The 22,924-nt window shown below is 26.8% G+C and overlaps 6 protein-coding genes across 15 annotated transcripts in view; 3 read left to right on the top strand and 3 right to left on the bottom strand.

Annotated features, from left to right (window-relative positions):
- The first annotated feature begins 19 nt into the window (after positions 1-19).
- LOC124950789 (deoxynucleoside kinase-like) lies at positions 20-1,916 on the top strand. 2 transcript variants are annotated; one of them, XM_047498092.1, is made up of 4 exons: positions 20-171; positions 626-825; positions 907-1,156; positions 1,262-1,916. In XM_047498092.1, the coding sequence occupies exons 2-4, from the start codon at positions 655-657 to the stop codon at positions 1,516-1,518; spliced, it is 678 nt and encodes a 225-aa protein (XP_047354048.1). In that variant the 5' UTR covers positions 20-171; positions 626-654; the 3' UTR covers positions 1,519-1,916. The 2 variants fall into 2 exon arrangements, with proteins under 2 accessions (XP_047354048.1, XP_047354047.1); XM_047498091.1 differs by having other exon boundaries at positions 36-247.
- Positions 1,917-2,090: 174 nt separating this feature from the next.
- LOC124950786 (cyclin-dependent kinase 9-like) lies at positions 2,091-5,422 on the bottom strand. The gene is made up of 7 exons (XM_047498080.1): positions 5,221-5,422; positions 5,042-5,126; positions 4,457-4,547; positions 4,212-4,378; positions 3,895-4,136; positions 3,647-3,794; positions 2,091-3,563 (listed from the first exon to the last, which is right to left on the bottom strand). The coding sequence occupies exons 1-7, from the start codon at positions 5,325-5,327 to the stop codon at positions 3,255-3,257; spliced, it is 1,149 nt and encodes a 382-aa protein (XP_047354036.1). The 5' UTR covers positions 5,328-5,422; the 3' UTR covers positions 2,091-3,254.
- A 239-nt stretch (positions 5,423-5,661) lies between these two features.
- Positions 5,662-7,211, top strand: LOC124950790 (deoxynucleoside kinase-like). Of its 2 annotated transcripts, none has more exons than XM_047498094.1 (4): positions 5,662-5,805; positions 6,241-6,440; positions 6,522-6,771; positions 6,877-7,211. In XM_047498094.1, exons 2-4 carry the CDS (start codon positions 6,270-6,272, stop codon positions 7,131-7,133), a joined length of 678 nt encoding a protein of 225 aa, XP_047354050.1. In that variant the 5' UTR covers positions 5,662-5,805; positions 6,241-6,269; the 3' UTR covers positions 7,134-7,211. The 2 variants fall into 2 exon arrangements, with proteins under 2 accessions (XP_047354050.1, XP_047354051.1); XM_047498095.1 differs by lacking the exon at positions 5,662-5,805 and adding an exon at positions 6,035-6,092.
- Positions 7,212-9,085: 1,874 nt separating this feature from the next.
- Positions 9,086-16,073, bottom strand: LOC124950787 (protein immune deficiency). 2 transcript variants are annotated; one of them, XM_047498082.1, is made up of 4 exons: positions 15,935-16,073; positions 11,002-11,432; positions 9,788-10,116; positions 9,086-9,636 (listed from the first exon to the last, which is right to left on the bottom strand). In XM_047498082.1, exons 2-4 carry the CDS (start codon positions 11,405-11,407, stop codon positions 9,502-9,504), a joined length of 870 nt encoding a protein of 289 aa, XP_047354038.1. In that variant the 5' UTR covers positions 11,408-11,432; positions 15,935-16,073; the 3' UTR covers positions 9,086-9,501. The 2 variants fall into 2 exon arrangements, with proteins under 2 accessions (XP_047354038.1, XP_047354037.1); XM_047498081.1 differs by lacking the exon at positions 15,935-16,073 and adding an exon at positions 15,526-15,788.
- On the top strand, positions 15,476-20,234 carry LOC124950788 (protein C1orf43 homolog). 7 transcript variants are annotated; one of them, XM_047498086.1, is made up of 6 exons: positions 15,476-15,844; positions 16,390-16,526; positions 16,595-16,975; positions 17,066-17,250; positions 17,336-17,635; positions 17,828-17,969. In XM_047498086.1, the coding sequence occupies exons 1-5, from the start codon at positions 15,838-15,840 to the stop codon at positions 17,619-17,621; spliced, it is 996 nt and encodes a 331-aa protein (XP_047354042.1). In that variant the 5' UTR covers positions 15,476-15,837; the 3' UTR covers positions 17,622-17,635; positions 17,828-17,969. The 7 variants fall into 7 exon arrangements, with proteins under 7 accessions (XP_047354042.1, XP_047354040.1, XP_047354041.1 ...); XM_047498084.1 differs by having other exon boundaries at positions 15,478-15,844; positions 16,595-17,002; XM_047498085.1 differs by having other exon boundaries at positions 15,479-15,828; positions 16,595-17,002.
- LOC124950783 (focadhesin) overlaps positions 18,915-22,924 on the bottom strand; it is a 5,374-nt gene continuing 1,364 nt past the window's right edge. Inside the window, exons 4-8 of the mRNA XM_047498070.1 lie at positions 22,645-22,839; positions 22,120-22,565; positions 19,855-22,033; positions 19,445-19,760; positions 18,915-19,334 (exon numbers count right to left, since the gene is read on the bottom strand). Coding sequence (XP_047354026.1) covers positions 19,200-19,334; positions 19,445-19,760; positions 19,855-22,033; positions 22,120-22,565; positions 22,645-22,839 — 3,271 coding nt within the window. The 3' untranslated portion in view covers positions 18,915-19,199. The remainder of the gene's footprint in view (positions 19,335-19,444; positions 19,761-19,854; positions 22,034-22,119; positions 22,566-22,644; positions 22,840-22,924) is intronic.

The following is a 22,924-nucleotide window of genomic DNA, read 5'->3' as shown; positions in this document are numbered from 1 at the left end:
TTTATGAAATTAAGCAATTATAATGTATTATCAAAAATTGTCAGAAACATTCTTTGAGTACATGGCTTTATGATATTTTATTACTCACCATAAACTATTCATAAGCTTTTATTGTACAATATGAAGTGCAGTAAAATAGTCGATCTGGTTAACGTGCATTTATTTATGGAAGTAAATATTTAACGTTAATGTAAAAAAATATTTAATATTAATAACAGTAATATAATTTTTACAATGGGTCTTTTAGGTAGGAATTGATATAAATTTTGGCTCCATAAGCATGGCATAATAAATTCTATAGAAATATTTTTTATTTATTTGTAATTGGTTTATATTTTTTGAAAACGTACAAAAATAGTGTAATTTTTATATAATATATTGCATTGATTATGTGTAGTACTTTAACAAAAGTGAATTTTTAATTTCATATAATTTTTAAATATCTTGACAAAAATTTTGTTTTAAGTATACAAAAAGATTAATATGTTATTTTAAATTATCAACTTCTTTTATTTAAGTATGTCTTTTATATATATAATGTTAAAAATGATCTAAACACCATAACAATGTGCATAATGTAATTGTATAATATATCAATATAAACAAAATAATTGTTTTGTTTCAGTCAAACGAATTACTAGTATATTAAGAATAATGTCTAGAACTCCTTATAAGACTTACAAACGATCATTTACAATCTGTGTAGAAGGTAATATTGGATGTGGGAAAACTACTTTTTTAAATCATTTCAAAAGTTATGACAATACAGTTGTTTTACAAGAACCAGTTGAATTATGGCGCGATGTTGCAGGAGTAAACCTATTAGTAAGTCATTTTAATATTATTAATAGAGTGTCACGAATATATTTTGACAATATAATATTAATTTAATAATTACATTTTTAGGAACTTATGTATAAGGATCCAAAGCGTTATGCTTTCATATTCCAATCTAATGTACAATTAACAATGCTTCAATTGCATACTTATAAGACACAATTACCTTACAAAGTCATGGAGAGATCAGTTTACTCTGCAAGGTTATTTATAGAAAATATGAAACGTAATAAAATATTACAAGACGTTGAAGTTGTAGTATTAGAAGAATGGTTTGACTGGTATACAAAAAATGTTAACATAGAAACGGATTTAATAAGTAAGATTGATATAAATCTATTTTACATTGAGATAATGAAGATATATTTTAACTTATTTGTTATTTATTATTTTTATTAATCAATTCTATTTTTTTATTATCTAGTATATTTAAGAACCAGCCCAGAAATTGTTTACCAAAGAATGCGTATAAGAGCTCGTAAGGAGGAAAATTTGGTGTCATTAGAATACCTGAAACGTATTCATGAAATACATGATGAATGGCTACTATACCAAAGCTTGTTCTCTTTGCCAGCACCAGTTATTATATTAGATGGAAATAAGAGTATTGAAGAGATGGTAGTTGAATTTGAAAAATGCAAAAATAAAATTTTTACTCAACGAAAAGAAGGGGAAAGTTAAATAATAAGTGCTACTACCGCGCCCACATGTTAAAAAAAGTAAAAACAGTAAATATGTAAATAAAATATAATTATTTTATTTTAGCATTTAACTGTACAAAATATTTAATATTTTCTTTTTTGTTATAAATATATAATATAATATAAGACTGCGAATTTTAATGATACATACAATCTCCATTTTCTCTTATTAAATGTAAGCATTTAAAAAAATCTCGATTTCATTATTGATAGTACGACAATTCATATTGTGGTACAATCAATCATACAAGAGTTTTTACAAATACAGTTTTACAAATACAGTTTTTACACGCGAGATCATGTATTAGTACACCAGATCATGGACTAAGATGAGTATTTTTGTTAGACAATAAAATCATAAATTTACATAGAACTTTATATTACATTGTTTAATTTATATTTCAATAAGTGTGTGAGTCTTACTTGGATATGAGAGCACAGTTGTGTGTGTGTGTGTATGTAAACATATATATATAAACATACAAATATATATATATTATATATATATATATATATATATATATATATATATATATAAAACACTTTTATAACTTAAATAACTAAATTTTATTCATTATTTTATTTTAATAAACACATAGTGGTATCGCTGACATGTATACATATGTTACATATTTGTATAAGTTATTATACATTATATCCTTATAATGAAATCAACAATTATAGAGAGGTAACGATTCTAAACAGAGGGTATAAAATATATATACAATGGTATTAAATGACAGGATAAATGAGGAAATAAAAGAGAAAAAGATACTGCTAGAGACACAAACAGAATTCAGGAAAAACAGAAGTATAATAGAAAACTTATAAATCTAACAGCATATATTAGAAAAGAAATTAAATAAAGAAAGAGAGAATTAATGGCATTCCTTATAGATTTAAGAACACCATTTAATACAGTAAACAGGGAAGTGCTGAGAAAGTTAAACGGAAAGGCAGAAATAAGAAACAAGATAAAAATAGTTTAAGAGAAAAGTCAGAAAAGTTCTAAATAAATGAAGAAGTTTTGCAAGGAAGCATGAGACCAAATCTTTTTACAATACTGATTGTAGATTTAGAAGAATTATTAAGGAAAAAATAAGAAAAAACAAATAGCGTGTATAAAAGAAACGACGAGAGATTCGAAAGGAAAAAATTGAAATTGTACGACAAAAGATCAAAAATTATTAGACAGAAAATGATATTGAGAAAGTTAAAATATTTATATATATATGGGAAAAGAAAAAGTTGAAACGATGGCTGGCACACGTTGAAGAATGTGGTTACAGTCAAATAAGAGTAGAACAGCAATTGAACAAAGAGAAGAAATTAAAAACAATACTGAAAGAAAAGTATGGTAGAAATAGAATCACTGGAATAAAATATAAACTACCAAACCATATCACAAGATATAAAGTATCATGCGTACTTTAAAGTTTAAAGTATGCTTAAAACGACCAAAGAGTTCCTTTTAGGAACATTGTATTAAACGAAATTAGATTAAGTTTATTTTAAGTTAAAAAAGACTGTAACTAATTTATGAGTTATAAGATTAATAGTTTTTATGTTTGTATTTTGTAATATCAAGTCCTCTTTCTTGGCTTATTGGGCCATAATGAATGATATTAAATATATTATATTCTTATAAAAAAGACTAAAAAATAAAAATGCTATGGGACGCATTCATTATTACATGTGCTACTCTTATTAATTTATTTAGAAAACTCGATCTTGATATCCACTATCGGCCATACTTGAACTAGGTTTTGTCGGACCACCTGGTACTTGATGATGAGGATGTCGCATATGACCTGGTCGTCTTGGTGGTGCTAGATATTCAAACATACTTTGTGTATGTTGTGCTAACATTTTACTGAGATCACAAGGCATTGGATCAGTCCAGAAAAAGTCATGATTTAAAGCAGAATCAGAATCGTATCTTTTACTAGGATCAAGGATAAGAAGTTTATCCAATAAGTCACAGGCATAGGGATCTTTTAAATATGGCTTCAGTCTATCTTTAACCTAAAAATTAAAACGAATATTAATTCAATATAATCTTAATAAATTACACATATCTTTTTATTTCTTGAATTATCTCTGCTTACTTTTCTTTTCTGGCCCTTGGGTAAATCCATTTTATTAAATAATTCTAAACGTTCTACTCCTGGCCAAACTTCAGTCGTTATAGAACCACATAATTGTGAAATTAATATTAATTGTTGTTGTTCTGTATTACCTTGCATTATAGGCGATCTTCAAATTAATTAGAATAAAATTCACACTTGTTAATACACGCATGCATAAACTAATTTAGAACATCTTTCATATTTTATTAATTAATTTATGAATATACCTTGTCCACATTTCAGCCATTATACATCCTGCACCCCATAAATCTACTGGTGGACCATAATTTCTATCCCCTAATAATAACTCCGGAGGCCTGTACCAAAGAGTCACAACTCTGTTTGTGTAACGATTTGGTTGACCATTCTTATTAGCGCTAAATGCTCTTGCTAAACCAAAATCGGCCAGTTTCAATATGCCATTTTTTGTAATTAAAACATTCGCAGCCTTCATATCTCTATGTAAAATCTGAAAGTAGTTGATTAATTATGAACTTCTCATTATTTGATATACCTATATCATATCATTTGTATGTAAACTTACCTTATTACTATGAATATAATACAAGCCATTTAACAATTGCTGCATGACCTTTTTAATTTCTCCTAAACTAAATTTTACATTTACATTGGATAACAAACCAGCAAGATCATGTTCGCAAAAATCAAATACGAGGTAGAAAGTAGACCGATATCTATTGTACTGTGTCGCTGCAAAAGTTTCTAGTTATATTTTATACACATTGATGTACATAAAATAAACGAAAAAGTATAAAGAAAACTTCTTACCTCTTGTTCTACAAATTTCTATAAGATTCACTACATTTTCATGTTTCAATAATTGTAATATTCTTATTTCTCTTAGTGCAGTTATAGGAAACTGAAAAAAGAAATAGAATCGTATTTAATAATACTTTATAAATTCTGAAAATACAGAATTATTTATAAATATACTGATATGTTTTGTTTTATATACTCATTTATACGGCAGAAATAAATTTAATTTATTTATTTATTCATACAATTACACGAGTCTATAAAGTAGAAATTTATAAAAACAATAACATAAATAATATGTTGACAATTTGTTAACATATATTAACTCTTTGCAGTCAAACTTCCACGACATTCCCAACAATGAGCGCTTTTATCTCTTTTGTTGATATTAAAACCGACATCAATGAAAATATTTGTTCATCTATTTACTTCATTGAAATTGAAAATTTTAAGGAAAACGATATTTTCTGATATAAATGTGTATCAATGTTCTAAGAAATTATTGGTAGAAATAAAAATTAAAAACGCGCATTCTAAAGATTTACATTTTTTCATAAAATAAAATATGAATCCAAAATGTTCTCTTTCTATACATACCCCTTCTTTCTCATTATCCATCAAAACTTTTTTCATTGCTACGAATTTTTTATTAGTTTTTTTATCCCTTGCTTTGAATACTTCTCTATAATTCAATAAAAAATGTAAGATATTAAACTTTTTAATGAATACACATGACTTAACCTAAAGATTGAAATAACAAAATGTAGAAATTTTACCCGAAAGTACCCTGACCAATTTTCGCGACTTTTTCATATTTAGAAGATTCATCGCAATGAGGAAATTCAAATTCTTCGATATATTTTTCTTTTTCTTTTGTATTCATATTATTTGCTCCAAACAAAAAATAATACAAAAAATTAATTCACAACACTCGTAACACTGACGTTTTGATGTATAGCTATAGCTTTAAAAATTTAGTATTATTCGTAAAAGGAACTCAAGTTTCCCATAACCTCTTAATTTATTGGACAAAAGTAGTTCATTCTGATTCGTCCGTATACTACTTCCGGTTTATTAAAGACAATTTATTAATTGTAAAATACTAAATTAATTTGTAACAGTAAAAAATTAATATAATCCCCTATTTTTTACAATAATAAAAACTATGGGATTATATTTATGAAATTAAGCAATTATTATGTATTATCAAAAATTGTCAGAAACATTCTTTGAGTACATGGCTTTATGATATTTTATTACTCACCATAAACTATTCATAAGCTTTTATTATACAATATGAAAATATTCGATCTTGTTAATATGTAATTATTTGTAGAAGTAAATATTTAAGGTTCATGAAGGTAAATATTTAATATTAATAACAGTATTATAATTTTTACAATGGCCCTTTTAGGTATGAGTTGGTATAAATTTTGGCGCCATAAGTACGTTACAATCATTTGTGTAGAAATATTTTTAATTTATTTGTTGTTGGTTTATATTTGTTTGAAAACGTACAAAATAGTGTAATTTTTATATAATATATTTTATTGATTATGTATAGTATTTTAACCAAAGTGAATTTTTAATTTCATATAATTTTTAATATCGTCCTTGAAAAAAATTTTGTTTTAAGTATATATAAAAGGTTAATATGTTATTTTATATTACTAACTTCTTTTATTTAAGAATGTCTCTTATTTATATAATGTTAAAAATGATCTAAACACCATAACAATGTGCGTAATGTAATCGTATAATATATCAATATAAACAAAATAATTGTTTTGTTTCAGTCAAACGAATTATTAGTATATTAAGAATAATGTCTAGAACTCCTTGTAAGACTTACAAAAGACCATTTACAGTTTGTGTAGAAGGTAATATTGGATGTGGGAAAACTACCTTTTTAAATCATTTCAAAAGTTATGATAATACAGTTGCTTTACAAGAACCAGTTGAATTATGGCGCGATGTTGCAGGAGTAAACCTATTAGTAAGTCATCTTAATATTATTAATATAGTGTCACGAATATATTTTGACAATATGATATTAATGTAATAATTACATTTTTAGGAACTTATGTATAAGGATCCAAAGCGTTATGCTTTCATATTCCAATCTAATGTACAATTAACAATGCTTCAATTGCATACTTATAAGACACAGTTACCTTACAAAGTCATGGAGAGATCAGTTTACTCTGCAAGGTTATTTATAGAAAATATGAAACGTAATAAAATATTACAAGACGTTGAAGTTGTAGTATTAGAAGAATGGTTTGACTGGTGTATAAAAAATGCTAACATAGAAACGGATTTAATAAGTAAGATTGATATAAATCTATTTTACATTGAGATAATGAAGATATATTTTAACTTATTTGTTATTTATTATTTTTATTAATCAATTCTATTTTTTTATTATCTAGTATATTTAAGAACCAGCCCAGAAATTGTTTACCAAAGAATGCGTATAAGAGCTCGTAAGGAGGAAAATTTGGTGTCATTAGAATACCTGAAACGTATTCATGAAATACATGATGAATGGCTACTATACCAAAGCTTGTTCTCTTTGCCAGCACCAGTTATTATATTAGATGGAAATAAGAGTATTGAAGAGATGGTAGTTGAATTTGAAAAATGCAAAAATAAAATTTTTACTCAACGAAAAGAAGGGGAAAGTTAAATAATAAGTGCAACTACCGCGCCCACATGTTAAAAAAAGTAAAAACAGTAGATATATAAATAAAATATAAGTATTCTATTTTGGCATTTAACAGTACAAAATATTTAATATTTTCTTTTTTAAATATATAATATAATATAAGACTGCGAATTTTAATGATACATACAATCTCCATTTTCTCTTATTAAGTGTAAGCATTTAAAAAAATATATATTTTTGATTTATAATGAAAATATGTTTATCTTGAAATTAATAGATATTTTGAGATTGTTTTCTTTTTTGCTATTTAATTTCTTTTATTAAGACTATTCACTATATAAAAACATCGAAAATCTTTCTTTCCATATGACTAACCTTAAAAAATGTCTACTTTCGATAATTTTACAATAAATTAAACATTACACGGTTCGTTACATGCGTTAAATAATTTAAATCTATTATTTCAATACAATTAAATGTTGAACATGCAATAGTTGTCTTCATCTAATATCAACGAAACAAACTTTTTATTAATTTTATGATTACCGCGTTAATTTTCTTTTACAATTTGAAATAATTTTAATATAAAATTCCAATACTTTAAAATCTTAATCTCGGGGTAATTGACCTTGAATAATATAAACATAAACGGTCTTTTTATTAACTTAAATATTTAAAGTAAACATATTTTTATATTACATGTCTCTTCAATAATTTATACAATTTCTTATTATAACAGCGATACTAATAATTTTCTTTTTGTTTTCCTATTTTAGAACATTATTGCAATTGCGCTCGTAGCAATGATGTAATCGAACTTTTTTATCTCTAAAATAAAAATATCGCGAAGTAGAAGTAGCATTTGTTTGTTCGCGTTTCGCGATTTAAACAGCAAGTGTTTTTGCATTGACTGCATACAATGCGATTTGTTAGAGTCAGTATAATATATTCAAGAAAAATAATTGCTTTTTTAACAATCGCATAGACTATATTTATAAAAGATAGTAGAGTACCGCGAATTAATTTCAGAGATTTTTAAAAAATAACTATTGCGTAATAAAGTCAGTGCATCATTGAAGAGTATGTCGACCAACTTTGATGTCGACCTACCTCATTCTTAATCAATTACAAATCATCCACTTTCAATTTCGATCTAAATCGCGGACGAGTCTTTTGGAGCCATCGCGGAACTTTTTAAGTTTCCTTCTATTAGGGATTTAGTTTTATTTGCTCGAAAATTCGATTAAATTACCTCGCGATCGCAAATTTTAGAGTCACCATTAGCCCGTAAATCTCCGGATGCAGTAACCTCTACGTGGTTAGACCTGGGTTGGTATTACTTGTGATATCTAGATTATATAAAGCAAGTACTACCAAACGAATGGCTGTATATTTCAATGGAAATAAAGTCATGTTTTGATTGTTATTAAAGTAATATGTAATATATAAGTATTCACTAATTATTATTTTTTGACAAAATAATCGATAAAATTATCAAATGAGTTGCGTGACCATCATGAAATGCATTTCTTTACATTTCAAATAGATTTTTAATTATTGAAAAAGTTCGAATATCAATTTATGCACAAAAACGAGCAGGTTAGTTCATGGAAACAAAATATACATTACTCAAGTGTATATATGAAAATGTGTAATGAGGTTAGGAGTTTCGTTTTTTTTTTCACTTAAGATTTCAAAAGGCGTACCTATACGAAATTTGTTTTCCACGAAAAATATCGAAAACTAAGTTTACATTAATAATAAACACAAGTATAATTCTTGATTGATCACAATGAACTCATTTTCAAAGTCTCCTTTTAAAAATGAAAGTTCACATATAGAGAGGTCTTTTTGAATTTTTAAACAATTATTTATTTTCAAAAAGCTAGCATTTTTAACACGATTTTTTTTTCTTTTTTAATGAATATAAAGCTTTTTCAAAAATTATAATCAAAAGAGTTATAATATCAATATGAAAGAAACATAAACGTAATTTATTGAAACATATGATTTAAATAACTCTTTATTAATAATATTTACGATAAAACATTAGTAAAATAAAGTAACTAGATCACAGATCCGGTAAAACTACGATAACTTACTGTTACAGTAAATTATAAAATATAGAGATTTTTTTAGTAAAAATATCTCGTTAATCTTTGATAAAAATAAAATCCGTACATATAAAATATAGTATGAGCATAGAATAGATATTACAAATATATCATATATATATATAAATCTTTGATGAAACTTTGTCCATTAAATCAGACTTATATTAATGTGGAATTGTAAATTAATATAAAAATATATTATACTAATAAGTTATTCCTTATTCGACACAACTTCGCATTTATATTTACAAATATCACATATCATTTCGTTATGATCATTTCGTACGAGCATTGGCTAATCGTTCTGCACAATCATACTCTTGAGAAAGCCATAAAACTTGTATTAAATTTCCAATGTGCGCGTCTTTCGCGTTAGCCTGTTTCCAATCTAGAAGTAATTGATATATTACCTGAAAAACAAATATATATTTTTGTTAAGGAAAAGAAATTAAATGAAAATAAATAATAATAGTAATAGTAATAATAATAATAATAATAATAATAATAATAATAATAATAATAATAATAAAAATAAAGAAATTATTTTTCATAAAGGCTTACCTCGTCTATACCTTCATCTCGATAATTTTCTTCGAATTGTTCGATCTGACCGTCTGAATAAAAAAGTCTTCTGGCGACATCTTTCCAACCATGACCGAGATGAGTTTTGATCAGGAACATATCTTCAAAAGTGATTTCATCATAACACCTGGTCAACAATTCGACGTTTTCCGGCATTAATCGTGATTTGGATTTTGACCAATTAGCATCCGTCGGAACAGACTTATTTGTCGAAAAATTATTAATATTACAGATATAACTAGTCCTTGCTCCAATTTTTACTCCATTCGAATTAACGATATTGTAATTGATAATGTTAGCCGATTGTGCTGTAAATAAAAAAACATATATTTTATATGTACATAAGAGAAGGATCAATTTACATATAATAGTTTAGGACTGATTCAATGATGTTTCAACGTCATCACAGCAACAGATACTATTATCGATCCTTGAAATATACACTAAGTAGCTGATGTCGCTATCGGTTTTGTTTGCATGATTAAAGGATTATATTATCAGGATAATCTGCTGGTGGTCTTATCGAATGTTTAAATAAAAGTATGGATAGTCGTCTGAACTGTTATCGAATATATCATGACTTTTTGAAATGTTTAGCAAAACTTTTATATTCATTAAAATAACATTAAATACGCATCACTGGCCTAAATATTATCATATTTATCGTACTAATTACTTTCGGATATTCATCTATCTGTTATAAAGCCTATTAATTATTTACTCTTAGAAATACAATATCATCTTAATGAGAAGCAAATGTTAATAAAATTTACGATGTGTCGTACAAATAATCTAACTAATGTTTTCAATGCTAATTTAAATTCCACGAGATTGAACGAAGCATGAGGTAACAAAATTCAAAGAACAAATATTATATATTTGCCATGTCTGCCTTGCTATCTTTCTCTTTTTTCTTTTTTTCTTCTCTCTTTCTCTCTCGCACACATACACACACAGAGAGACAGACAATTATATATACATATACGATCAGAAGAAAATAATTAAAAGGAAAAATTGTACGCGTATATTGCAAAGATGATTAAATATAAAGAAATTAATTTAAAATTATTTTGAGAGAGAGGGGGGGTGGAGAGAGAGAGAGAGAGAGAGAAAGAGAAGTTAAGAAGAAAAATATTTCACGCCATTTTTGCATTCTTATTCAAACAGGTGATAACAAAATAGCGTAAACTTACAAGACTTTGCCGTTCGAGACTTTGTTTTCGTCTTGACGTTCGGTTTTTTATATTCCTTGAAGCCATTCATAGAAGGTAAATCATCGCTAACGCCAACACCATCGCCATTGTATTTGTTGTCATTGTTATCAAGACTTCTCCGTCCTCTAGGAGGAAAATCAGTGGGAGTAATGGGCGTAGTACCACCGTTCGGTGCAGACTTTTGTCGTTGGAATGAAGGATAACTTCCTTTCACATGTTCTTCCTTCGATATCGGTTGCCTCAAAAAAGATTTCCTCTTTGTGTTTTCTTCGTCACTTGATCGCAAATTATTCGTGTGACCTTCGATTGGTATTCTTGGTGGATCGGGTTTTGCGTCAGTCGTTAATAAATGAAATCGTCGTGAGAGATCGGATAGTATCGGCATTCTCAAAGAAGCACGGTACGGTATCCTGTAGATTGAAAAAAAAAAAAAAAATGTCAAATATTTTTTCTTTATATATATAAATTTTTTTTCAATCGATCTATTCATATTTTTATTTATATTTTATATTTTATATTTTTTAAATGAAATTTTCATCTATGATAACTTTTGAACAATTTAATTCGTTTGTTCGATCGAATCTACAAAAAAAAAAAAAAAAAAAAAAAAAAAAAAAAAAACTCCAATGAGAATTAAATTTATTTAACAATGAGAATTAAATTTATTTAACACAAAGTGTAAATTGAAAATGGTCAAAACTAATAATTGCGCCTCAATAATTATTATACTTAACGAAGAGAAGCATCAATAAAGTAAAATATCGATAAGCAAAAGAGTTAGAAGCTTTCGATGATTACTCATAACAAAAAGAGAAAAAAGAAGTAGAGAGGAAGAGAGAGAGAGAGAGAGAGAGAGAGAGAGAGAGAGAGAGAGAAAGATTAGAAGAGAGGAAGAGAACAATTCATACGTCAAGAAACTTTTTATCATTGAACATCGTCCTTCACTGGTGTCGTTTTTTTATCAATCACGTTTTTCACGAGTTACATGACACGTTTCATATAATACTTATTTATATATGTATGTATATATGTACATACATACACGTGCTTTCAAATAATCACCTTAACGTCAATAACATTTTGTACATATATATATTCATATATATATATATATATATATATATATATATATATATATATATACATATATATATATACATATATATTTAACGTCAATAACATTTTGTATATATATATATATATATATATATATATATATATATATGTGTGTATATATACGATAAGGATCTTTATCGATTTTTATTACTCTTATACATACGAATTTTGTTTAATCTTTCTCTTAAAAATTATTTATTAAAGGTATGTTCAATATTTCTTTCATTAATGCATATATTTTTCATTTTACGTTCGATATCGATGCTCTCGTACAAAAAAAAAAAAAAAACTTTATAAATTAAATATTTTCAAGCAGAATTGTAAATAGTAAAGAAAAAAAGAAAGAATGGAAAAAAATACGATGTTATCGTTTTGAATCAATTCATAAAGTACATATTCATTTCGAAATTCAAAGGTTTCGTATTCAAAGCTTAAAATCAATGGACCGAAATATATTATCTTTCTTTCTATTTCTCTCTCTCTCTCTCTCTCTCTCTTTTTCTGTTTCTCTCTCTTTCTTTCTCTATCTGTTTATCTGTCTTTTTCTCTTACGTATCTATGTATATTCTGGTAAAAAGAGAATAATATGGTAATTTGGAACGTATTAAATGAACTCAATGCATAAATATATAGCTGATAAAAGTTTGAATATGCTGATTAAAGATAATAATAGCACAGAAAAAATGGTTAACTGACAACGAGACATTATCGTTCAACATATATTGTATATGTGAATACGCCAAGTGACCTCGCATGATCTGGGTTTTCCGATGGTAAAACCGGTAACCAATCATAGAAATGCTAATAAAAATAATAAATATACTGTCAGACGGAACACATCGAAAAGTCACGAAGGTTGGGCTCGTTCGTTCTTACTAATATCTTTAATAATATTTCCCATGAAATAATATCAAATTTATAAAAAAAAAAAAAAAAAAAAAAAAAAAAAAAAAAAAATGGAGAAAGAAAGAGGAAAAAAATATGGAGAAAGAAAGAGGAAAAAAAATATGATAATAAAAGTAAGAGATAATAAAAAAAAGACTATAAAATATCATTCTTGAAATCTTTCTAAAAATATAACTTTATTACTCTTACTAAACAAAAGAAAAAAAAGAAATGGGGAAATATTTGATCTTGTGTAATTCATGGATCATCGCATAAATCTTGACTATAAAGATAATTAAAATGATTACTGAATAATTAGAATTCTTGGAAAGAATATTCATTGGCAGGTGTACTTTACAGTCACTTTTTTTTTATTGAACTTATATAAAAATGTTCACTTGATCAAAATTTTACTTTTCTCTTCTTTTTCTTTCCCTCCACCCATCCATCCATCCCTTCCATTATATAAATTTACATAATCTAATTTATGCAAATGATTTCCTTGATTTAAATATTTTAAATTATTCTGCAATATCTCGTGTGATTTTGATGAAGATTATCTTCAATCAAGGACCCCTTTATTTGATCATTATCCATTGTACTTACTTGGCCTACCAGAACGTAATTCATCATTAACAAAACTATTCGAACAAAAATTGTTAAGTGCAATCATTCATAAAATCTTCTTCACCGTACACTTCAAATATCTTTTTTCAAATTTACACATCGTTTTTATCATTACAATGATGATAATAATAATAATAATATAATATTATAGTGAAAATATACCCATCCTTTTTTATCTTTCATTTTTAACAATTTATTTATTAATCTTGATTTTTTTTTTTTTTTTTTTTTTTTTTTTTTTTTTTTTTTTTCTATAAAACTCAATATCTATGCTTTTAAATTATGTATGCATTTAATAAAACAAAAGAAAGTAAATATACTTAAAGCGACGTTAATGTCATCTATTGACAAAAATGAGAAAACTTCTTCTTAATAAAGCTAATCTTTCTTCTTTACATTCTTCATTCTAAGTATAAAAATATAATTTCAAAGATCTATATCGATTGCACAAAATAGTTATCAATAGCCAGAGATTTCCTGCAGATAAAATCATTTCCTTTCGCATTTCATTGTTATTAAAACTGTTATCGAACATATAACTCGAAGGTTTACAATAAAAATAATTTAGAATCCAAAATCGAGGACAAAAAAAATTTTATTCTAATCCTAATAATTCTAATTTGATAAATTATAATTTATAAAAAGAAGTTAAATAGTAATGAATAGTAACGAATTTCTATACATTTAATTTGTTATATCATAATATTATATAACTTTATATAATAAATATTACGTTGGAAACTATGAAATGGGCGCTTTTGTTTAGTTATTTATTTTCATTCAACGCCCGTGTCATAGTTTCCAACTTAATATATAAATATATATATGTATATATTATGATTTTAAAAAAACTTGTTCTTAATTATATTTTTTTAATAAATTCTAATAAAATCGAAATTTTTTTAAAAACGATAAAAAGAGAGAGAGAGAGAGAGAGAGAGAGAGAAAAAAGAAATTAATAATCCTTACATATGTCGTCAAGATTTATCACAATCTGTTTGATCGACTGTACGATTGTTATTAATTAGTTTCGTTTTGGAAAATAATGGAGAATGTACATGAGTACTTTCGAAAGTCATAAAAAATAACTGCGGCCAACGACTTCAAATGTTATCTTCTCTTTGATACTACGCATATTGCATTTTGTATCTTCAATGTATCGTTCAATGTATCTATGGGTATAGTTAACCATGTGATTGATCGATCGTATCTGACTTACACAATGAAGAATTTCCTCGTAATCTAAGAGGAATAAATTTTAATCCGAGATTTTTGACTTATTCAATTTCTCATGGAGCATGATTAATAGTAATGAGTTATTCGTTATCTCTGTATTATAGCTATATTTGTTTTTTTCCGCTTAGATAAATGCATATATATATATATATATATATATATATATATATATATATATGTACATAAATATAATAATAATAATAATAATAATAATAATAAAAAAAGAGATAAAATCGATTTTATATCAAAAAATATTTTCAACATTAAGATCAATCAAAAGTAACATACATTATGCAATCATATACATTATATATGCATATATCTATAATATCAATCAAGCATAAATTTTCTATGTTATTAGCCTAACTATCATTTATATAAAATATGATATATTCTTAAGAGGAAAAGTATCGGACCAAAGTGATTGGACGACAATGAATATGTTTATCTCGTTAATGTCTTTTTGTAAGAAAAAGGAAAAAAAAGGAAAAAAAAAGGAAAAAGAAAGAAAGAAAGAGAAAAACTTATCTCGAGAACGATAAATACGATGTTCGACACGTCGTGATTTATACAAATTACGGATAAACGAATCAGTTCTTCCGATTATGTTGTCGACTAACTATGCATGTTCGTACTTACCTTGTTATCACGAAAGTTACAAGACAACCTTGAATATCGGTTATTAATAATTGGCACGTGGAATGATCGTTTTTGATAAGTCGTATTTCTTTTTTTAAAAATATCTCAACGAATAAAAAATAAAAACACGAATAGTGCCGGATCGTAGAAATTCGAATAAATGACGATAATCTTTCTGTTAACATTAACTCGACGCGCCCACCGGTCGGTTGCGACTGAGCTACTAAAACATCACGCGCATACAAAAGAGAGAGAGAGAGAGAGAGAGAGAGAGAGAGAGAGAGAGAAACTGAAAACTCGCTGGTACGCAGTATGCTTGGTAAACCACATTAAATACACAGTTACTTTATCCGAGAATTAGCTAGCAGCGCGTATACGTCGTGAATTGTTACTAATCCGAATTTTTTACCTTCCCTCTTTATTATCGCATTCTCGATAGAGAGAGAAGAATCAATATTATGCGATTTGACAATATTTCTGGGAAGTCCTCGACATCTTAATTGATCTCGCTTGAAAAGACACATATGAAATTTGCGAAAGATTACATTAATACATCATTGGCGCGTAAAGTAGTTCCTCGAACGAATGACTGATTGAAACCGACGGAAGTTGCCGATTATACACGAAGATATTACGCATGCGCGACACGTACCCTCATCTTCGGCTTTTCCCGTGTTTCCCGAGTTCTATTTCGAATTATTGTTACGTTACTTATCTTGGCGCGAATCTTTGTTTCACGACTATTTCTTTTTTTTTTTTTATCTTTCTTTCTTTTTTTTTTCTTTTCTTATAAATGAATATTAAATCATCTTGGAAAATCGTGTTTGATAAATCATCATTATGATCTGAGTGTATTATCATTAGGAATTATGGAAGAAAAAAGATCCATCGGGAAATATATGATATCTGAACGTGCATTAAAGAAACTTGAAACAATTAAAGATGCGTTGAAAGAAGACATTTGTAATGCTGATAATAGATGGACAGTGATAGGAAATAAGGTTAGGATATATAAATTTTTCTCTTTGAAAATGACAATCATTAAATTTATTTATTCACAATTAAGTAGAAAGCAGAAAATGTAGATACAGATACAGACACAGAGGAATCTAATGCAATGGATGTTGAGGAATCAACGGATACTATGAATGCTACACAAATACCCTCAACTCAATTTTATTTTACTCAGGCTGGGACAAATAATATTAAAGATATTGAAGATGGAAAAGATATTGCTTTGCAAATATGCGACATTATTGAGGTTTTGTATGAGGGATTAGAGCGTAATAATGGAAAGCTAGATTTTGTTCATTTAGAAAATCTATCAAATAATGATCTTGTAAAAGTTTTCACAGATTTAGGTGAAAAATTGAGTATTAAAGGTATTTACAATTTATGTTTGTCGACTAAAGATATTAATGCAGAAGAAGGAATTAAATATATGGGTCTTGTATGTACTCATGTTCTGTTGCCAAAGGTATTGGATGCTATTTATTATTCCCTGTTAAAAATAAATTCTGTAACTTATATTTTTATTCAGATAATTAAACTTGAAGAATCGTCAAGATTAATAACATCTGGAATAGGAGAATGCGTTGAAAAATTTCCAGATGAAGTATTAAAATTTATTTTTATACCTGTTCTAAATATTGATTTAAAAGATGCATCAATTATGAATGTTATCGTCAGTACTTTCCAACCTGAAAAAAGATCTGTTCTTATTTCGTAAGTATATAAGATTATTCCTTTTATAATTTGATTTAGTTTGTACTATATATTATAACTTAAAATATTATTTTTATTTGTTTAGAGAATATGTGGAGAATGCAAAGGAATTAAAAGAATGGCATATATCTATTTTAGAAATTTTGTTATCTGTAAAAATAGAATCAAGCATATATGATAAATTAATAAGATTATTACTGGGAAAAGCAGTTTTCTTTTCTACAAATATCAAATTTAGCAAATTGCTTTTGTCTTTTTTAAAAGCAAATCGAATTACATCAGAGGAACAGAAAGATTTACTGCAGGAAATAATCGAAGTCAATGAAACTTTGTTTAAAAGACCTATAGAAAATATTTTGAAAAAGATGTAATTAAGTTATAATCTGTAAGATAATTTTTGTATTTTATAAAATTTATTATAAAAACCGTATTGTTACTTTTATATTGTGATAATCGTATATTTATATATATATGTACTTTATTATCGAGTAGCATTTTATATATATATATATATATGTATACACACGATGCACACACACATATATGTAGTAATGCTTTGCTGTGTTTGGTGATATAGTGCAAGCATGGCTGAAGAATTGTCGGGTGTAACTATAGTAATATTTATAGCAGCTGGAGTTTTAACAATTCTGTTATTATTCATTTTTGCTAAACGACAGATAATGAGATTTGCTTTACGTTCACGACGCGGACCACATATTCCTATTGGGCACGATACTAAAAAGGTATGCGTATTTTTAAGGTTAGAAATTTGTATTTATCTAATAAAATATAATTTGCATAAATTAGATTATGTAAATAAAATTAAAATAATATGTATTATAGTCACTGAAGAGAGAAATCGAAAGGCGTATAGAAGTAATACCAAGAATTCAATATGAACCACAACTTATAAGTGACCCCAGATATATCTTAACTCCTGGCAGTCAAATTCCACCACATTATTATAGATTGAAAGCCGTAGATGATATTAAAACTTTAGGTATGTATATTTAGTAATTAAAAATATTAATACAAATTTCATGATATGTTTTTATCAATACAGAAGCTGAAATTACAAAATATGACAGTTGCTTAAAAAGGCATCCATCTGAAAATTTAAGAGCATATTTATTATCGACCCTTGCAACACCGTTAAATGGAAGTGGTCAACGTTTGATTCATCAATTTTGTGATTTGTATGAACATGCAAAACATGATCCAACAGAATTTGGTGATGAAGAATATCAAGTATATACACGTTTATTTCTTAAATTAATGGATGCGTAAGTACATCATTAATTTATTGAATAAAGCAAAAATTGATGATCAGTACTTTGTTATAATTTTATAATATTGATTATTAATGGTTTTTAGAGCTCGTCTTTTGAAGTCTTATCCAAGTAGTAAAAAGTCCAGTCCAAGCCGTACACCTATAAAGAAGAATATAGAAACTAAAAGGAATATATTGGAACCACGAATGCGTTTGCCTGAAGATCAGGTGTTAACAGGATCAAGACCAAGCACCTTAACAGTAATGGCACTAGATAATAGTGAAACATCTGTTTAGCATTATGAGAATCGTCACATACAACATATGTGACGAGTGAAATGTGTATATATATATATGTATATATAACATATCTGATTTAATTTTTTTTTATTTGCGTTTACTTATACATTCATACAAAAATATATATGTAATATTTATAACTTCTTACTAAAAGATATGGATGTTATCGCAGTACAGTAAATGCTATATCTATAAATGTAGAATAGATAACTCTAATTTTTATATACAATATTGCTCTTTTTTATATTTATCAAAAATGTAATATTTATCATATAGGATCTAATATCGTTTAATCAATTCAAAACTCAAAAACTAAATTAATTGTATTATTATATATTTATACATTGTACATTTATATTTATACATATTCCTAAATCGTCTATATTGATAAATAAGTAAACCAATTCTTATTATAATGCGGATGATGTTTTAAGGAAATTAATGAATTATGAAATGCAGATTTATACAGTTCTGGTATGGAACTTATTCTCATTAGATGTAACCACTCCATTACCTGAGAAATTGTTATTGAAAATTACTGTTAATATAGTATCAATTAGAAATTATTCGTATGTACAATAATATGCATGCTATAATAGAGAATATCTACTTTTTAAAGATTACCTGTGGGATTATATGATCCTTCCAATATTGTATATCAGCAAGCATAGCTATGGCTTGTGGGAATAATCTTGTTCTGACATGTTGCGAGGATACAATAGAATCTGCATCCATTATTATGCAATCCATTCCAGATAAACAAATAATAGAAACGAAAAAAATATCACAATAAAATAAAATTCGTCGGTTATCTTCAGATATTTCTGGTATAAGTGCTTGAATACGATTTATAAAATCTATAACCCAATCTGATGTATACATTTTAGATTTCACTTCAGTTTGCACTCTTTGAACTGCTTGTAACAAATATAACTGTACACTGTAAAAATATAAGATTTCTTTTCTCTATACAACATTATTAAGATTTTAACATAATTCATAATTATCACTCATTATATTATTTTTTTTCTTACCTGGGTATAGTTGCGATTAAATTAATTAATTCATTCATCCAATTCAAAGGCATTTCAAAGTCGTTATTTAAAGCTAATTCTGTTCTGATAATTATAGCATTTTTCAGTTTTTTTACGGTTGTTTCCCACCATACGTTAGGCGATGTCATTCTCTCTATGTGATCAACCGATAATGCTAATACTGCAGAAATATATGGTTTAAAATAATCTTGTGTTAAGTCTATTTCATCTAAAAGATTGTTTAAAGTAGTAGAGAGTAATGTACGAATAGCATCATTTATTGTTTCATTTTTTAAAGCTCTAGCATAGGAATGCATAATATTCTTAAATAAAATTACATTTGTGTCGTCATCACTTAATAAATTTTTTATAACATGTGATAATGTCGTATCTAAAAATGGTTTTATTTTATGTGCTTGTACAGCTTCACAGAGAATTTCTAAATTTGCATACAATATCTCATGTTCTTTACTTTCTAATAAATCTTTTATACTTGTATCATTTTCAAACATTGATAAATAATGCTCAACAAAGTTTCTTGCAGACAATGATGTAACTGAATGATGGCATGCAATAGTAAGACTATATTCTTTAGCTTTATAGGATATTTCAGTAGTCTTATGTAAAAAATTCCAATTTATATTAGGCAAAGGTTTTGGATATTTAAATGCAAATATCCGTAAACATTCTATAGCGACGTTTTCGTTGAAAGATTTAGTCCTATCTATACGTCTCAAATGTTCACCGACTACTCTTATAATACTTCTTTCTGGTAAGTATTTGAAATTATTTGGCTCTCCATGTGGCCAATTATATATGCCAGATCGAAAACTTTTAACTTCATTTGTAATAAATGAAATTAAAACATTACCAGCTGCATTTAAAATCATTTTATTGACTTTCTCTAACATTTTGATCCAGCATGTGTTTGATACAGCTGGTATACACTGTGATATATTTTCTGGCGTTGTACTACTTGAAGCTGATGTACTTGATTGTGATGTTGTAGTATCGTATTTAAAATCATCTGGTAAAGTTTGTAATGGAATATCTTCTAATCGATACAAAGCTATTGCTTTAAGTGCAGCCTCACTTATCTCTGGATCATTTTGTATAACATATGACCATAATATTTCTAATATTTCGGTAATCAAGGTATCATATGCGCTGTTGTTCCTATTTAAATAAGATGGAATATTTCCAAAGAGTTCACATAAAGTTTTCATAACAATTGTACGCTTTTCTTTCTTCATTTTTGGCGCTAAGACTTTCCAAACTGAGACAATACTAATAACAGAAGAACTACAAAGAGCGGAAATACCCTTAAGTGCAAGTGCTGTTGCAGCACTGCCATTTGTGTCTACACATTTATTTAATATTTGTGAAATAAATGGAGCAAGTTCTTCAGCACATTTCGGACGTTCTTCGCAAATGTGCTTGATTACTCTAGCACAAGTTACATCAGCATACCATGATTTGTCATTTTGTGATGTTTCCATAAGTGCAGATGAAAGATACTGATAGCAACGTGGATCTTTATCGTTCATCGTCAAATATAGTTCGAGAGCAAAATATTTTAATGGCCCTTCACTGTGAAATAATGTTTGCAATGTTCTATTTATAACTGGTACATTTTCTTTTGTTATTGCTAATTCGGATAATGTAAGAAGCAAATATTTCGATTCATCGGGATCACGAGATTTTGATAACTTATGCATGACTAGTGGTAACATGTGAGATGCAAAAACGATTATTTCTTTAGTAATTTGCATAAGTATATCACAAATAGCTTTTGTTACAATGACATTTTTACTTTGTAAAAATAAACCAGAAAGAATTAATCTATATTTATAACGTAAATCAATTGGACTTTTTGATAATGCTTTCAACCATGATAAAATATTCGTTTCTGTTATTGTATTTAAAAAATCGATACTTTCTGTGTAAAATTGAATATACGCATCAAAATGAATTAATTTTGCAAATATTCCTTCTGGATGAGGATTGCTGGCTTCTTTTGTCCATTTTGTTTCGGTAACAGCTTTGTTTATTAAAGCATTAGCTTTAGTTAAAGCTTCAGCACATAAGACAGAAGGATAAGGCATCCACTTCAGGAGAGATGCTATTAACATATTTATCAATGTTATGTTGCATGACATTTTATTCAATATAAGCTCACCTGTAATTAAATTTCGATTAATTAAAAATATTAGAAATTATATATTAAAACAAATTATGAATTAATTATTATTAACGTGCACTTACATAGTTGTAGAACATTGGCTAAGTAATATCCAGGACATATCACAATTATTTCGGACATTAATGCCAGTATAATATTTCCTGATAAATTATTATATTTATTTATAATAGTAGATATTGTATCAAGATTTACTACAGGGTCGAAGCCATGTTCAAGGAAACATATACAAACAGATGATAATAATGGGAGTAAGGCTATGCAAGTATCTTTGTCATTTTTGGATAATGATACCATTGCAAATCCAAAAATTTTATAATATGTTTCCAAGCAATTATCTGTATCATTTGTACGAAGCCATAATAGAATTTCAATTTGTAATTCTAAAGCGTTACTCGATTTAATTAATTGCCAAGCTTTTTCTTTACAACCATCCGATAAAGATGAAGAAGGATTGCATAAAATAAATATGAAGACCGGCCTTAAAATTTTTATACTGTTTTCCTTTATCCTAAAATAAATAATATATTATATATTTATAGTTAAATGTTTGTCATATTAATAATTAATATATAGGATATTGCACGCACTGTCTATCAGGATAATTCATTATAAAATGCATTTGATCTAATACAGCTCGCCAAGAATTTTTTTCTTCTTTCAAAATTGAGATAAATGGAAACTGAGGCATTGGCAATTTATATGAACATTTATCTTCGGTAGCATGAAGTTTAAAATCCAATATCAGTAAATGACTCATGCTTACGGTAATTGCGACATAATTGCTAGAAAATATAAAATTATCCTTATAATTTATATATATGTATATATATATACACACACACACACATATATATATATATATATATA

This window comes from Vespa velutina, chromosome 7, assembly GCF_912470025.1.
Source record: "Vespa velutina chromosome 7, iVesVel2.1, whole genome shotgun sequence".
Classification (NCBI taxonomy): domain Eukaryota; kingdom Metazoa; phylum Arthropoda; class Insecta; order Hymenoptera; family Vespidae; genus Vespa; species Vespa velutina.
This window is presented reverse-complemented; position numbering and strand designations above follow the sequence as displayed.

Coding starts and splice junctions, on each gene's coding strand:
- LOC124950788 (XM_047498084.1), top strand. Junction 16,527..16,594: donor GGACAGTGATAGGAAATAAG/GTTAGGATATAT, acceptor ACAATTAAGTAG/AAAGCAGAAAATGTAGATAC. Junction 17,251..17,335: donor AAAAGATCTGTTCTTATTTC/GTAAGTATATAA, acceptor TTATTTGTTTAG/AGAATATGTGGAGAATGCAA.
- LOC124950787 (XM_047498081.1), bottom strand. CDS start 15,710: ATGTTAACAGAAAGATTATCGTCATTTATTCGAATTTCTACGATCCGG. Junction 10,117..11,001: donor GTCTCGAACGGCAAAGTCTT/GTAAGTTTACGC, acceptor TTTTATTTACAG/CACAATCGGCTAACATTATC. Junction 9,637..9,787: donor GAGATGAAGGTATAGACGAG/GTAAGCCTTTAT, acceptor TTTGTTTTTCAG/GTAATATATCAATTACTTCT.
- LOC124950789 (XM_047498091.1), top strand. Junction 826..906: donor TTGCAGGAGTAAACCTATTA/GTAAGTCATTTT, acceptor TTACATTTTTAG/GAACTTATGTATAAGGATCC. Junction 1,157..1,261: donor CATAGAAACGGATTTAATAA/GTAAGATTGATA, acceptor TTTATTATCTAG/TATATTTAAGAACCAGCCCA.
- LOC124950790 (XM_047498094.1), top strand. CDS start 6,270: ATGTCTAGAACTCCTTGTAAGACTTACAAAAGACCATTTACAGTTTGT. Junction 6,441..6,521: donor TTGCAGGAGTAAACCTATTA/GTAAGTCATCTT, acceptor TTACATTTTTAG/GAACTTATGTATAAGGATCC. Junction 6,772..6,876: donor CATAGAAACGGATTTAATAA/GTAAGATTGATA, acceptor TTTATTATCTAG/TATATTTAAGAACCAGCCCA.
- LOC124950786 (XM_047498080.1), bottom strand. CDS start 5,327: ATGAATACAAAAGAAAAAGAAAAATATATCGAAGAATTTGAATTTCCT. Junction 5,127..5,220: donor ATTGGTCAGGGTACTTTCGG/GTAAAATTTCTA, acceptor ATTGAATTATAG/AGAAGTATTCAAAGCAAGGG. Junction 3,795..3,894: donor ATGGCTGAAATGTGGACAAG/GTATATTCATAA, acceptor ATTAATTTGAAG/ATCGCCTATAATGCAAGGTA.